The sequence below is a fragment of the Neoarthrinium moseri genome (assembly GCF_022829205.1).
Source record: "Neoarthrinium moseri strain CBS 164.80 chromosome Unknown scaffold30_Wmoseri_CBS_16480, whole genome shotgun sequence".
Lineage (NCBI taxonomy): Eukaryota > Fungi > Ascomycota > Sordariomycetes > Amphisphaeriales > Apiosporaceae > Neoarthrinium > Neoarthrinium moseri.
Window position 1 is genome coordinate 447,875 of NW_026055144.1, and position 15,674 is coordinate 463,548.

General features: G+C 49.4%; 4 protein-coding genes across 4 annotated transcripts; 1 reads left to right on the forward strand and 3 right to left on the reverse strand.

Moving 5' to 3' along the window:
* Positions 1-191: 191 nt before the first annotated feature.
* Positions 192-2,029, reverse strand: JN550_007761 (uncharacterized protein; the record flags this gene model as incomplete). The annotated part of the gene is made up of 3 exons (XM_049319648.1): positions 192-1,468; positions 1,577-1,634; positions 1,709-2,029. The coding sequence occupies 3 exons, from the start codon at positions 2,027-2,029 to the stop codon at positions 192-194; spliced, it is 1,656 nt and encodes a 551-aa protein (XP_049170418.1).
* Positions 2,030-3,377: 1,348 nt separating this feature from the next.
* JN550_007762 (uncharacterized protein) lies at positions 3,378-4,746 on the reverse strand (the record flags this gene model as incomplete). The annotated part of the gene is made up of 2 exons (XM_049319649.1): positions 3,378-4,528; positions 4,587-4,746. 2 exons carry the CDS (start codon positions 4,744-4,746, stop codon positions 3,378-3,380), a joined length of 1,311 nt encoding a protein of 436 aa, XP_049170419.1.
* A 654-nt stretch (positions 4,747-5,400) lies between these two features.
* Positions 5,401-12,530, forward strand: JN550_007763 (uncharacterized protein; the record flags this gene model as incomplete). Its single annotated transcript, XM_049319650.1, has 8 exons — positions 5,401-6,892; positions 6,947-8,386; positions 8,445-8,769; positions 8,843-8,862; positions 8,913-8,966; positions 9,013-9,485; positions 9,537-9,603; positions 9,664-12,530. The coding sequence occupies 8 exons, from the start codon at positions 5,401-5,403 to the stop codon at positions 12,528-12,530; spliced, it is 6,738 nt and encodes a 2,245-aa protein (XP_049170420.1).
* Positions 12,531-12,751: 221 nt separating this feature from the next.
* Positions 12,752-14,076, reverse strand: JN550_007764 (uncharacterized protein; the record flags this gene model as incomplete). The annotated part of the gene is made up of 2 exons (XM_049319651.1): positions 12,752-13,870; positions 13,945-14,076. The coding sequence occupies 2 exons, from the start codon at positions 14,074-14,076 to the stop codon at positions 12,752-12,754; spliced, it is 1,251 nt and encodes a 416-aa protein (XP_049170421.1).
* Positions 14,077-15,674: the final 1,598 nt, after the last annotated feature.

The window sequence follows — 15,674 nt, forward strand, 5'->3', positions numbered from 1 at the left end:
AATTTTCAGGTGAAATATTATTATGACCGTGCTATACCACTTCCTAAAACAAGTGTAGATTACTAGCTACAAGGTCGATGAGCAAGAATTGTTGCTTGATGTCCATTTGATGAGGAGAACACGTGATTAGAGATGAATAATGTCGCGACCCGTTCATGTTCCGATAGAGCTATCAACCGTCCGTCCTATTTTTAAGGATGCACCGCTTGCTGGACTTGTGGATAAACCCGACACATCTCCTGGTAAAGTTCGGGGTGCTCGTTGTAGAGAACCATAGGCTCCCAGGCAGTTGCAACGAAAATGGTGTCAATACCGCTGCTGATTGGGGTCGTAAAGATGTTGCAGATTTGCAGACCAATGAGGAAAGCGAAAGCCACAACTACCGGTGTGAATGAGCCGTCGGCGTTGTATGCTGGGTGCGTGAACACGAGGTACAGATATGCCATCAGGGCGCAGGCGTATCCAACGAAGGTGGCACCCATGCTGAGGACGGGCCCAATCAGGCACTCATTAATAAGTGCATCGATACCGCGCTGTTTGATCATGTTCCAGGTATCCTTGGCTGCTGGGATGTAGGCCTTTCCGTACAAGGCGATGTAAGAGAAGGCATAGCGGTTGAGGAACTGTACCGCCCAGTCCAAGAGGCCAATGATACAACCCAGGACGCAAAACATGATGCTCGCAACAACATTTCCTTGGCCCGCCTCGCTTCGCTGGGCGACAGAGCATATTTGGCGTAAGAAGTTAATAATTGCCACAATCAAGCTACCAAAGCTGATGCTGCCAAAGCTGTAGGTCAAGGACCTCTTCAGAGCCCCGCGGGTCGCTCCTCTCGGCAGGTTGTTGGGGTGGAAGTACCAGGAGCCGTAAATGCCGGAAATGGTGGTGTGAATTGTGTTCTTCAGCCACTCAGAAATCCAGTACATGGCGAAGGTGATGAAGACAATCAAGCCTGTGACTTTGGCAGAGCTACAACCACCGCCACCTTGGCTGCAGGCTGGATTCAGGCCAGGCTCGTACTTGACGTAAACAGCGACGAATGTGACGCTGTACCAGGCTGCAAGAGCCGTGGCCAGCAGACCACCTAGGAAGCTCACAAGGTAGGTATGACCATACTTCTTGGACACGTCAATCGAGGTCTTGAGCATCAGGGCGCTGAAGGGGATGCGGGGGATCCATGTGATGAAGGCGAAGATCAGGAAGGCCACAAAAAGCAAGAAGACTATCCCACCGGAGTAGTAATGCCGAGCAAGCATGTAGATGGCCGTAACCAAGCCGAAGACGATGTTCAGAATGCCGGTAATCCAGATAAAGGCCTTGGGAAAGAGCCGGGCAAGCCAGACATAGACCCAGCTGAAGACAATGGCAATGCACAGGCAGAAGATGAACAAGACAATGGTATTGGTGTTGAGACCAACGGACTGAGCGCCATCGTAGATGCCGCCGCCATTGAAACGCTTGGTAGTTGCTATTCCCATGAGGTTAGTATGGGTTTAGTTCCAGGCAAGAGTCTCGGACCACAGCGCGTCGTAACTTTCATCAACCGAGGGACTAATTGAAGATGGGGAACACTAACCGTAACCGTGGATCGAGAGCCCAGAGACAGCGACGAAACCGAGAAAGACGATTATGAGCTATACTAAATGTCAGAATATATGCGCGTCGATGTTGAGGAACAACGGTGAAGTTGGGGAGTTGGTGCACGGACCAGGATACCAGCCCAGAGGTCATTCCACTTTGGTCGATCGACCTTGAAAGCTTGTTCAAACATGGGCTTCTCCCCGTTGTTCTGGTAGCCATTCTCGCCGTAGCCCTGCTGGGGAGGAGGCCCGGAGGGCTGCTGGTTGTACTGGCCTTGGCCGTACTGCTGTTGGCTGTATTGCTGCTGCTGCTGCTGGTCGTACTGCTGCTGGCCATACTGTTGCTGGCCATACTGTTGCTGGCCGTACTGCTGCTGATAATTCGGAGGAGCTGGCTGTCCGGCGTTGTAGTAGCCGCCTGCTTCTCCGCCCTGCGCGTTGTATGCCATCCCGGCAGATGGAGCTCTCAAGCTCTGGAGCTCTTGGCGGGGAAAGCCGAACCCTATTGATCCTGACAAGGGACGCTGGCAGGGACCCCTGGCGACTGTCAACAGCGATGGAACTGATGGATGGATCAAATCAACCAAATCCGACGATTGCGGGAAGGACGAGAGTGAAGAAGACGAGAGACGCCCCGACAATGTTTTGATTGAGTGGTGTGTGTCGCAAAAAGTCAATCAGCCGGTGCGGTGCTCAGTCGCTAGCTCGGCGGGCATGCGAGATGATCGAAGAGCGCTAAACCTTGTCCATCGTTCCAGCCCGACGCCTCAACACAAATCGCCAGCTCTAGCGCCGCCAATCTTGATGTCACCACTGCCTGCTAAAGCCTGGGCCTCCCATCTGCCCATAACTTACCATGCAGCATTGGATGGTTGGTCTGTTTGCCCAGCAGCCAGGTGCCGTTGCCCGTGGGCTGCCTCCTCGCCCTCCCTCGTTCAGGCTCTCTCCAACGGCAGCCGGCATGGACAGAGCGCGACACGTGCGACGAGCGACTTTGCATGCTGTAGATTTGTACCTGCCAAGCTTTTCCTAGACCTGGCTGTGATCCAGTTTGGCATTCCTCATTGGAGATCATCGTCCACGGCCTGAGCCAGGGTGGGACTGTACCTATTGGGGACTGCCGTTTGTGCCGTATATCACCTTTGGGGAGCCGCACTACCCGTGCTCGTGGGAATGAATGCCTTGAGGATTGCTTGCGGTGCCAAGGCCTGTCGCTTCATGATTCCCACAACGCTTTGAATAAATGGCACCAAGAGCTCACAATTCTGTCATCAGCTCGGGTTTATCGGAATAGCTGGCCTCCCCATTCTGCAGGCTAGTGCTATTGCTAGCTTGAGTTAGGCGGCCCCCTATATCACAGTAGCACGCTACATAACACAAACCACGATTCTGAAAACATCAGACCTATCACTCGCAATAAGGCTTCTATTTGATATCCGCTCAAGAACGCAGTAAATTCCATGAAAGCTGTCGAAGGTCTCCATACCACAGTTTGGCAAAGTATAATCGGGGCACACAAGGCTTGACGTTCTTGTGTAAACCGATTCGCACGTACCAACAGCGTCTGTAAGGAATACATGTCGTACGCAATACACGCTTATAGGCCGCGGGGGCGTGTAGGTGCTCTCTGTGGGAATGCGTGATGATACTTTGGTATAATGAACTCCCTCTTGACTATTTGAGAGCTTACCGCGAAGCAGTGGTTGGGGGGTTAATCGTAGTTGCAGAGTTGAACATCACTTTCGAATGTACTAGTCCAAAAGAATAGATAAAACTCCAGGAAACGACGAAGTGTGTCTAGCATTTCTTCGGGGCCACGCAACGACCACAGTAGTCACACGATGACGAGCAAGCTGTGAAGTCTTCCCCTTCATCGCTCCAACCAATTCCACCCACGCCTGAATCACCCGATTCCGAATCGGATGAAATAGCGTCAACATCACCCGGTGTCGCAATCCATCTGGCCTTTATGCCAGCAGAAAGCACATCTTCGACACCGGGGAGCTGCTGACGAATCTGCAGGCCTCTCACGCTGCCAAGCATGTGACAGACTTCAATCTTCTTGCCAGCGACGTCACATACTATGTCTTTGATTTGGTGGATGAGCGCAGCCAATCGTGAAAGCACTCTGACATTTTCCTTCTCCCATTCTAGAACTCTCTCGCGAACATCCCGTACCTCGATGTCGTCGAAGAGGCCGTCACGATGGTGGGCTAAGATGAAGTGATGCAACTGAGCAACCCACAGCCGCGGGAGCTCCTCGCTAGTCGTATCCTCGTCTTTCTTTCGAAAGGATCGCGTCTTCAGATCAAAAATCTGATGCTGAGGCACGCGAGCACCCCCTTCTTTCACTCGCAACCCTCCACCGATGCTTGGTGACTCAGTAGTGATAGATGCAGCGTTGAAAGCAGTCACCAACTTGTCGGAAGTCATGGGCGCCTGGACTTCGGCCCTTGTTGACCTTGCGCCCTTATTCTGGGCTCCGTCGGAAAGGTATCCGTCAGCTTCAAAGCGGACGAGACATCGCAGTCCCCCGAAGGAATAACGAAGCACCCGCTGATGCGAAGTCGATGTCTTTACGTCCGACTCCCAAGTTGTGTAAGCTTCAGGAAATGAATGTCCAAACCCTCGTACGTCTGGAATCTTCTCCGTTGGGGACTTTTCGCGGCGAACGAAGAAGACAGTCTCTCCAACTTTGTATACGAGCATGCGAAATGGCTTTTCTTCCCCACGTAGAAAACGGAGAAGGTTTCCAAGGGTGCTGCTACAAGCGACAAGATCGATGGCAGCACTGCCGCACGACTGTGGTGACTCCGTCAACGCGGCGACAATAGCTGGCTCCATCGGATGTTTCGGATAGCACGCAGCATTACGGTCACGTAAGTATTCGCCGCTGTCCTCGGCCAGCTTCTCAGGATGGATGAGTGGGGTCCATCGCGGAGGCAGGCCTGCAGATTGTTAGTCATTTTCTACAGTTGAAACAGCAGAAAAGGCCTAAAACTCTACCCGGAATGAGCATCTCAGGATCCGTGGTGCGAGTCCAGTTCCACGAGGCAATAACACTACAATTAGTGATGCACGCAGCAGGCTCAAAAGAAGCCGCGCTCCCCGTCAAATCGGTAGGTCTCAGTTCCTTGATTAGATCACCCAAAGGATGTTCAGGCATACTGGGGATATGTGTCCAGTGCCGATAGTTTCTTCCCCCACGTTGGCCTCCACGTTGACCTCCGCGTTGGCCTCCGCGTTGATAAGGGCGACTTCTGCCGTAAGAATACTGCATTTCAGTGAGCTGAATTTTTGTTTGAAGTGCAGGCAATGCAGAAATGATCAGTGAACAGATAAATATAGGGAGTATATCTTGCCAGGAGGTGTTGAGCGGGCACATTGTCAAAGAAATGCTTCAGCGTGTATGCCGTTCATCAAATGTGAAACTGATGTCTTTCGCCAATCACCTTGAACAGAAGGCACCAGAAATTCTCCTGCATGCCACGAAGCGAATCATGATTGAACCGTGCGGACTCGCCATTCTCGATCATTAAACTGGATGGGGGGTCGTGGTTCCTTGTTGGTGCCCGCTCAACAATAAGAAAAGCCTTACCGCATGGTGGGCCTCCCGCAGCCTGCAGTCGATACTGGTCGCAGCCCAACGAATAGAGTGCCTTATACACACCGACTCAGTACGGCGCAAATAGATACATTTGATATCAAATAACCAGGTGCCGGCTCGCGTTGAACTCGACATCTTTTGTTTTGAGTATATGTGACTTAATGAATCACGCCTGAATACCATTTTACCACAACTTGAATCCGACACCTCGCAATGACTTCAGAAGGCCAGGCTGCATGCACAATGAGTAGCGTAGGGCGTTCGGCAAGGCTGGTAAAAGTGTTCAAGGAAACAATCAGCGGAAGGCGTAAGATCACTGACATCAATGCCGCAAAACTGTTTTTAGAGGCAGTACAGACCCAAGAATCTCCAAGTGTCTGCGTTGAGACTATTCTGGCCAGTTCAGATGGCCTTGCCGCTGTGCGGAGCAGTGTTCGCGCGGATATTTCTTCACTTGCATATATACAAACATTCACACTTGGCTTCGTCCGATACCTCTCAGATCCCTCTATCAAAGTCTTGGCTGATGGCCAGTTTCTATGGCAAATCATTCTAGTATTAGCTGACCCGCCCGCGCTATGGACTACCCTTTGTGAGATTCACGAAAAGCTCGAAGATCATTACCTTTTCGCACTGGCTTGGCTAGCCCATGAACTTCTCACAGGCCCTCCTGACAAAGCACCAGACGTTCTACCTGGCGTTCAGACTCTACTATCAACTGGGAAGTTGCTGAACGCCAAATCTCACAAGACTCGAGAGTTATTCTACAAGATACAAAAAGTGGTCAACTCCAAGATCTCTCTAGTTTCGGTTGACAGAACGTTCTCCCCAGGTGGGCGGCATGATAATGACTTTCCCGACTTTCGACAGATCGCGGTGTACCCAACCACAGATGAGCTGCTCGCCACTCAGAAGCCATTCTACCTTCGAATGGCTGAAGTTTTCAGCGATGACAACTCCGATATTGCAAGCACTCACCTGGACAATCAATTCCGTCTGATGAGAGAGGATATGTTGGGTGAGATCCGCAATGACTTACTGGTTGCTACTGGCCAGAAGAAAGGACGGCGATCCGCTCAGAATCTCGGTGGTCTGATTCTCATTGGAGTCGAGACTGGCAACGAGAAACGGGGCCGGAAATGTTCTCTGTCGATGCACTGCAAGACAGGGCTTGAAGAACTGAACAGAATCCACCAAACACAACGCCGCCACTTTTTGACAGAACAGAAGGGTTACCTTAAGCACCAGTCTTTCGGCGCACTGCATTGTGGTCATGAGATCTATGGATTTGCCTTCCTCGAACGCGACATGGACTTACTCTGCAAGGAACCTCCAGTTGTATGTCTTCGGTTCACAGATAGTCGTTGTCTTGAGAGGGTGCTCCGCGCACTGGGGTCTCATGCAGCGGTTCAATATGCCGTTGTCGACACGCCTGTATTCGCCCATGAACCGGTCTTGGAAGGTCTGAAGGCCTTGACGGAACTTCCACTTGAAGAGGCTCTTGTACGCCCACCATCATCGCAGCAACCGCAAAGAATATGTGTCGCCGATGGATTGCAACACCTCGTCGATGGTTATGAATCCGCGGGTGCTAGTGGGCTCTGTATCCAGATAGGGGACAGGAAGGTGAAAGTAGATCAATCACAGATCAGCTCATTCCTGAGCGCTTTGAAGCAACAGATTTCACTCATACAAGGCCCTCCAGGTATGTGGCTAGTCAGGCTTCAGCTGTGTACGAACTTCACTGATCATTAAGCAGGAACTGGGAAATCCTTTGTAGGCTCGTGGATCGCGAAGGCCATGTTTGACCATTCGAACCTCCGAATCCTTGTCATCAGCTACACAAACCATGCTTTGGACCAGTTTCTTGAAGATTTGAATGACGTTGGTATTCCGAAGGAACACATGGTTAGGCTTGGCTCCAAGTCTACCGAGAGAACGGCTAGTATCCTATTGGCCAATCAATCCGACAGTCATAAACGCTCGTCAACGTCATGGCTCATCATCGACGACTTGAAGGCCGACAAAATAGAGTTGGAAGATCAACTTCAATCGGCGATATCAGATTTTGTAGATTTCAAAGTCTCCTTCGATGTACTGATGGAGTATCTTGAATTCTCTATGGACTTCGGACGATTCCATCAGGCATTCCAAGTCCCAAGAAGTCAGCATAGTTGGAAACGAGTCGGAAAAGGGGGGAAAGCAGTCAAACCTGACTACCTTCTTTCACGTTGGCTTCGAGGGGAGAATCCTGGGATATTTACGACGCAAGTCGCCGAGGATTGCGAAGTGGTTTGGGATATGAACCACACCCAGCGAACAGAACTGCATGCGGGATGGGTTCAGGACATGATGAAAGAGCGCGCCAATGTAGTGCAACAACTTGCACAGATGCACGACAATATACAGGAGAGGCTAGATGACCTCTATAGGGAACGGTATATCAACATTCTACGTTCCCGGCGCATTATCGGATGTACAACAACCTCTGCGGCCATGCAAAATAAGATTATACGGGCAGCCTTTCCAGACGTAGTCATCGTAGAGGAAGCCGGCGAGATTCGGGAGGCACATGTTCTGACTGCATTAGCACCATCGGTCAAACAGCTTATCCTGATTGGTGACCACAAACAACTTCGACCTAAGGTAGACAGCTATGCCTTGACGGTGGAGCAGGGCAGTGGCTACAACCTTAACATGTCAATGTTTGAGAGGCTGATTATCCAAGGGCACAGCCATACGACCCTAGTAAAGCAGCATCGAATGCATCCTGAAATCTCTGTATTTCCCCGCGGTCTAACCTACCCGGAATTACAGGATGGCGAAAAGACCGCTGGTCGCCCTGCCATTCGGGGCATACACGACAGAGTCATCTTTGTCAATCATGAGCATCCCGAAGTCGCATTTTCTGCCATCCGCGACAAGCGAGATCCCACAGCCAATTCTAGCAAGCAGAATGAGTTCGAGGCGGCAATGGTTCTAGGGATTGTCAAATACCTCGCACAACAAGGCTACGGCACAGACAAAATGGTTGTCCTTACTCCGTACCTGGGCCAGCTTCGCTTGCTGAGAGACAAGTTAGCGGGTGAAAATGACCCTGTCCTCAATGACCTCGATTCAGCATCTCTGATTCAGGCTGGTCTGATGACACAAGCAGCATCAAAGGTCGGGAAACGCCAACTTCGACTTTCAACTATTGGTTAGTCTCAAACGGAAATGATTGCGATTTTAGCTGATAGCAACAGACAACTACCAAGGTGAAGAAAGTGATATCACTATAGTATCCCTGACGCGAAGTAACACTCAAGGAGACATCGGTTTCATGTGTGCTCCAGAACGGCTGAACGTCATGATCACCCGAGCAAGAAACTGCCTTATCATGGTAGGAAACATGGACACATTCATGAGTAGCAAGAAAGGAAAGAACACCTGGTCTCGCTTCTTCGAAATGCTTAAGGAGCGAGAACACCTCTATGATGGCTTCCCGGTGAAATGTGAACGCCACCCGGAGGCCACCGCGACATTGACCCACCCGCAAGACTTCGACAAGTTTTGCCCGGATGGCGGATGCGCAGCGGCTTGGTAAGCTCATTGACCACTTTAGATTCCCAGCGACATCCTAGGGTATGTATCACTGACTAATGTCTTGAATTAGTGGTGCATCGCTGAAATGTGGTCGGCACAAGTGTCAGCGCCGTTGCCACAGAGTTACTGACCACTCTCAGATGGACTGCACCTTCTTAGTGGAGAAGACTTGTACAAGGCAGCATACCAGGAAGGTCTATTGCACAAGAAAGAACGAACCGTGTGACGCCTGTATTGCAGAGGATCTAGAGAATGAACGACGTATCAGGCGTGATCTTGATCTCGAGCGGAAGAGGCTGGCCAAGCAAGCGGTGTATAAGCAAGAGCTTCAGGAAATCCAAGACGAATTGGACCACCAGCGCCGTATCATCAAATACGCGAGGGAGGAAGAGGAACAGAGGAAGAATGTCGCCCAGCAGCGCCAAGACCTCAAAGCATTGCGGGAGGCTGCAGCTCGCACCCAGCAGATGAAAAAAGCTGAGAACGATAGAGCAAAGGCTGCGAAAGAGACGCCGCGCCAGAAGTCTGACACAACAAAAGACAATAGGACGGCAGGGATGGATAAAATTCCAAGCAACGCTCAAGAAAATTGGGACTATTGCAAGGAGTTTGAAGGTGCTCAGAACAAGCCGCTGGATGAGTTGATGGCCATGATTGGCCTCGAGGAAGTCAAGCTTGAGTTCCTTGAAATCAAAAACATGGTCGATACCAAGGTTAGTTGATACTTTGTGTCTTATTCAAGCGTCATGCTAATATGAGCTCAGATTCGGCAGAATGTCGAGTTTTCGAAACAGAGATACGGTTGTTCATTACTCGGCAATCCTGGAACGGGTACGTCGAAGATTCTCAGTCTGGCTTCGAAATTGCTTACTAACATTGATTTTCATTTAGGAAAGACCACAGTGGCGCGGCTGTACGCCCAGTTCTTAGGCTCCTTAGGAGTGATCCCAGGTTCTCAGTTCGAGGAGACCACCGGCTCCAAGCTAGCAAACATGGGGGTGTCCGGATGTCAAACCCTTGTTGATAACATGCTCAACGATGGAGGCGGCATCATATTCATCGACGAAGCATATCAATTGACGTCCGGCAATAGCCCTGGAGGTAACGCAGTTCTTGATTACCTACTGGCAGAAGTCGAAAACTTGACAGGAAAGATCGTCTTCGTTCTGGCCGGGTATGACAAGCAGATGGAGAACTTCTATGCCCATAACCCTGGTCTGCCTAGTCGCTTCCCAATTAGCATCAAGTTTGCTGATTACACCGACAAAGAGCTCCTCAATATCCTGATTTACAAGATCCACAAGAACTACAATGACTCAATGCAGTGCGAGGAGGGCATGTCTGGCCTGTTCGCTCGTATAGTAGCCCGAAGGATTGGACGTGGACGCGGTCGCGAGGGATTCGGCAATGCCCGTACTGTGGAAAACGTCCTCGACTCCATCACCAAACGCCAAGCCACCAGAATTGCAAAGGAACGCCGATCGAAGCTCAAGCCTGACGATTTCCTCCTCACTAAAGAAGACCTCATCGGCCCTAAGCCCTCTGAAGCCATAGCGAAGTCTGAGGGCTGGCGAAAGCTGAACGAGATGGTAGGGCTACGTGCAGTCAAGGAAGCAGTGAAGTCTCTCGTGGATAGCATACAGCAGAACTACGACCGCGAGCTTGCAGAACAGCCCCTGATCGAGTACTCGCTCAATAAAGTCTTCTTGGGTAACCCTGGAACCGGAAAGACAACGGTGGCTAAGCTGTACGGAAAGATCCTAGTCGACCTAGGACTACTATCAAAGGGAGAGGTAGTAGTGAAGAATCCGTCCGACTTCGTCGACTCGGTCATCGGCGGATCGGAGAAGCAGACCAAGGGCATCCTCGCATCGACGGCTGGAAAGGTCCTTGTAATTGACGAAGCATATGGCTTAGACGGAGGCAGTTCTGGATCTACGTCGTTCAAGGACCCCTATAAAGCCGCGGTCATCGACACAATTGTGGCAGAGGTGCAGTCTGTTCCATGGGACGACAGATGTGTTCTGTTGCTGGGGTATAAGGATCAAATGGAAGCTATGTTCCAGAATGTCAACCCAGGGCTCAGCCGTCGGTTTCCCATTGCGTCCGCCTTCAACTTCGAAGATTTCGACTCCGACCAACTGGCTCGGATTTTTGACATGAAGTTAAAACAGCATGGCTTTGGGGCTACAGGGGAAGCCAAGCAAGTCGCCATGGAGATCCTCGATCGTGCACGGAACCGACCCAACTTCGGCAATGCTGGTGAGATAGACATAATCCTCGACAGCACAAAGGCACGGCATCAGCAACGGTACTCGCGCGGGGACGCCAAGTCAACCGAGGTCCTTGAGGAGCTCGACTTTGACGAGAACTTCAATAGGGCGCAAAACGTGGGAACCAATGTCAAGAAGCTCTTTGAGAATACAGTGGGCACAGAAGATACTATTGCACTACTCGAAGGCTATCAAGACACGGTCCGCCGCCTAAAAGCGTATGGCATGGATCCCAAGGAGAACATACCATTCAACTTTTTATTCAAGGGCCCTCCTGGAACTGGCAAAACGACTACAGCTAAGAAGATGGGCAAGGTCTTCTACGACATGGGCTTCCTGGCCACTGCTGAAGTGGTTGAATGTTCTGCAAGTGACCTGGTGGCTCAGTACATCGGTCAAACTGGACCCAAAGTACGAGAGCTCCTAGACAAAGCCCTTGGGAAGGTCCTATTCATCGACGAAGCCTACCGGCTAGGTGAAGGCAACTTCGCCCAAGAGGCCATCGATGAGCTGGTGGATTCCGTAACTAAAGAGAGATACCTGAAGAAACTTGTCATCATCCTGGCGGGATACGATTCCGACATTGATCGCCTTATGTCTGTAAACCAAGGCCTCACTTCCAGATTCCCGGAGACAATCAACTTCCGGGCCCTTGAGCCAGACGAGTGTTTCTCTCTAATGACGAGTCTCCTTTCAGCTCAGAAGAAAACATTGAAGAAGAAGAAGATCACATTGGAGCTGTCAGTTCTCGAGTCGCCAGACCTCACTTTTCAGCAGCGTGTCACTACATTATTTTTCGAACTCTCGCGACAAGCTAGCTGGGCCAGTGCGCGGGACGTGAAGACACTGACAGTGGGCGTGTTTAACAAAACACTGAAAGCTCAGGGGGATACAACGACCAGGCAACTCTGCGTTACTGCAGATTCGATTATCACGGAGATGCAATCTCTTTATACGGAGCGACATTCTCGCGGCCAAGCGAAGGTTCCGTACACGAACAAAGATGCCCAGCCTCGACTATCATTCGCGTCTCGGCCCCCAAACCAGCATTCAATGAACACGTTGACATCGACTGAGGTCGCGCACACTGCACCGAAAGACGATGATAGAGAAGATACTACGGCTAAGCACGTAGAACCAAAAGAAACTAAGACCCAGAAATCACGTGAAAAGAATAGCCCGAAAGCTCGACGCGATGCTGGAGTCAGTGATGAGGTTTGGGAACAACTGCAAAGGGATTCGCAGGCTGCGAAAGAACGCGAAGAGAACTACCAGAAACTAAAGGAAGAGGCACGCAAGGCATCCGAGGCCGACAGAGACGAGATTGTCAAGAGACTCCTGGAGGAGGAGCGCCAGCGCCAAGAGGAGGCAGAGATGCAGAAGAAGCTGGATCAGATGGGCTTGTGCCCTATGGGTTACCGGTGGATCAGGCAGGCTACGGGTTATCGATGCGCCGGGGGCTCCCACTACTTCTCAAATGCCTGAAGAATGTCCCTGAACGGGACACGTGCTGAGACTAACGGTTTGTATGTAGTTTTGTGCCTGGTATAAGAAGAGATCTGAATTCTAGAGGATTGTGGCTATTTCGAATTGCCTAATAGTACTCTTCAGCCACCTTGCCATTTTCGAAACTTGGTGCGCGAGAGTCACAGTAGTCCCATCGCTGCTGGTATTCCCTCATCTGCGTTGACTTGTATTCAGCTACCCTATCGTCTAGAAGTAAGCTCCTCCCACTGCACACCAGACCACTCTTCCAAGTAGCCTGCTTCTCCCTCAGAGACCCCACGGGCCTGGCAGTCCGAGTCACAAACGGCGACAATGATGGTACCCCAGTCCATGCCCTCCAGGCTCAGTTCCTCTGCCTCCAGCTCGGCGATGGCATTGGGTGTCATCTGCACCTCGAACGTTCTCTTGCTGCCACAGTTGCCGCATCTCGGAATGCCCCGGTTGCCGCCAAGGGCCTCACCCACGGCGTCCGTCTTGGAGTAAAGCAGCGGCTGGCCACCGAATTCGTATCGTATCACCTGCTCTGGGTTCTGGGCGAGCCTGTCGGCGAATTTCTGAAAGTCGGCGTCCATCGAAGATTCAAAAACTTCACGGTCTTCTTTGCCGCCACCGGTTGAGTCGTCAATATCCATGCGCGCCGTAGCCTGCGATACAGGAGGTGGTGTAGGCTCCAGAGTTTCGTAGTCGGCATCAGCCAAGTAAGACACTGGATACGGTGCGGGCAGGTCTTTCTCTGCTGGCCAAGGCTCCGGTGGTGGCGGAGGATCGGACGCTACTTGAGTGTTGTTAAGGGATAGGGTTTCGGCGAAAGATTTGGGGAGGTCCTTGACAGCCTCATCCACGGACTTTACAGCGGCCTCCGCGCTGGAGCTTTCACTGGGTTCCGCTTCTGCTTTCGCCGGGCTGCTGAAAGGGTTGCTGGAAGTGGTGAAAGGGTTGCTCGCGGCCGAACTCGAAGTCGCAAACGGATTCGCAGAGCCAGAAGCAGAGCCGAGCCCCTTTGCGCCAAAGAGAGCCTCTCCTAGGTTGCTCTGAGGCTTCGGCGTCTCCTTTGGCACCGGCTTCTCTTCCCTGGCTTCCTTCTTTGCTCCAACAGCCTTGCTCCCTGGTGTGATGCGCACTCCCCTCAGGACACGGACGCTTCCTTCCCTCCTACGGCAGCTCTTCTTTTTGCAGGAGAAGACGTACAGCCGCCGTTCGTGGCCGGGAAATCGGTCGGGTAGCTCGCCGTTGAGTTGGAGCAGAAGGACCATGACGTCCTTGCACAGCTTGCATTTTGCCAGCGCCGAAGAGGGGGCAGCTGAGGGGTCCAGCCAGTCCTGCACGGTAGCCATGGTCAGTGACTCGCACTCCAGCTTGGTGGTCGCAGCCCAACATCGAGGGGTAGACTCACGGGCTGGCCTCCTAGTTTACTGATTGTGTCGTCGTCGGCATCTTTCGAAGCGTAACCAAGGAGGACGCTGGTTTCGGTGTACTCTGCCTGCTCATCGCCAGAAGAGTCGCTGTCATCGTCGTAGGGTGCCATGATGCGTTGTCCTTCTTCGCAGCAGCTTGGCGCCGGTGTTGACGGTCAACTTTTTTCTGCCACCATCCAAATATTTGGCGGGGGAGGGGCTTATCAGTCTTATCCAGTCTTGGGGCATCCTCGCTGTGGGGGAGTGGGCGCGGGCTTGGCATAATTTGTCCACGCCGCTTCAGTGAATCATCTTCACTTTGTCACAATCGTCGAAGAATACCAACTACTCGCCCAGTATCTACTTTAGTAGGTAGTTAGAAATTGCAGCTTGGCGCCTTACAGCAGTGCAAGTGCTCCGAGAAAAGCGTGCTGAGGGTTCCTGATCTGGGTTGGTCAAGTGTGTGGGTGACTTCGCCTCTACTCAATATCTTCCCAACTAACACCCGGTATTTGGGCACATACAACTACACACAATCCAATACTCCAATGCCAACTGCGATTATCATTATTCGTTCTATTTACCTGTTTGTAGAGACTGCCCATATCTGCGCATAGACGAATTCCAACGAACGTGTGAAGTCCCTACCATTTCACTGCGTCAGCTGCGACAACCTTCTTAGCAGACGGGTTAGCTCGTAGTCGAAGAAAGCAAATCATCCGCAGTTCGCCTGGCAGTAATGGCAACTGTGGATATCTGTTGCACGACAATGGTCAAGAGCCTTGTTGACCTGTCTCAGGACAACTTGTTGCTCGCCACATCATTGGCAATTTTGACCCGACCGAGCTAGAATGTCATGGATACTTTAAGTCTCGGTATTTGCGTTCCCACTCTGTTTCGGTTTTGTGCCTCTCCGTGATTGACAGATGATTTCATCCTTACGGTTGGTGACCGCGGTAGTCATTCTTCCTAAGGCTGCTAATGGTGGCGATGAAGCTGGAGTGATATAGTATAACACTAGATGGCCTCAAGTATATTAACGTGGGCTGCGTCATATATAACTAACGTGTTACTTAATTTATATCGTACCCTATTTATTTAAATATTTAAATTTATTTTAATAAAATATTAATAAAATCTTTATATTATTATTTATAATTTAAATTAATTATTATAAAAATAAATATTAACTTTAATATAATTTTTAAATTATTTTAAAATATTAAAAATAATTTTAAATAAAAATAATAAACGCGATATAAAAACTTTTTTAATAAAAATAAAAATAATATTTTTAATTAAAATATTTTAATTTATTTAAAAATTATAAACGAAATTAAATTAAATAAAAAAAATTTTTAAAAAATTAAAAATTATATAATAAAGTTTTTTTTAAAATAAAATTTTTATAATTTAAATTTTAATATATTTATTATATATAATTAATATTTATAAATAATTTTAATTTATAAATTTATTTAAAATTTAAAAATATAAAGATTTAATTAATTTAAATATATAAATATAATTTTATTATATATAAATATATTAATTTAAAAAAAGCTTTTTTATAACGTTTTAATTAAAATAAATAAATATTTTATAAATTTTAAACGTTTTATTAATAACGTAATAAATTAATAATAATATAATTAATATTAAATTATAATTTATAATAAAATAATAATAATAAATTTTATATTTTTGTTTATATTTTAATTTTTAATAT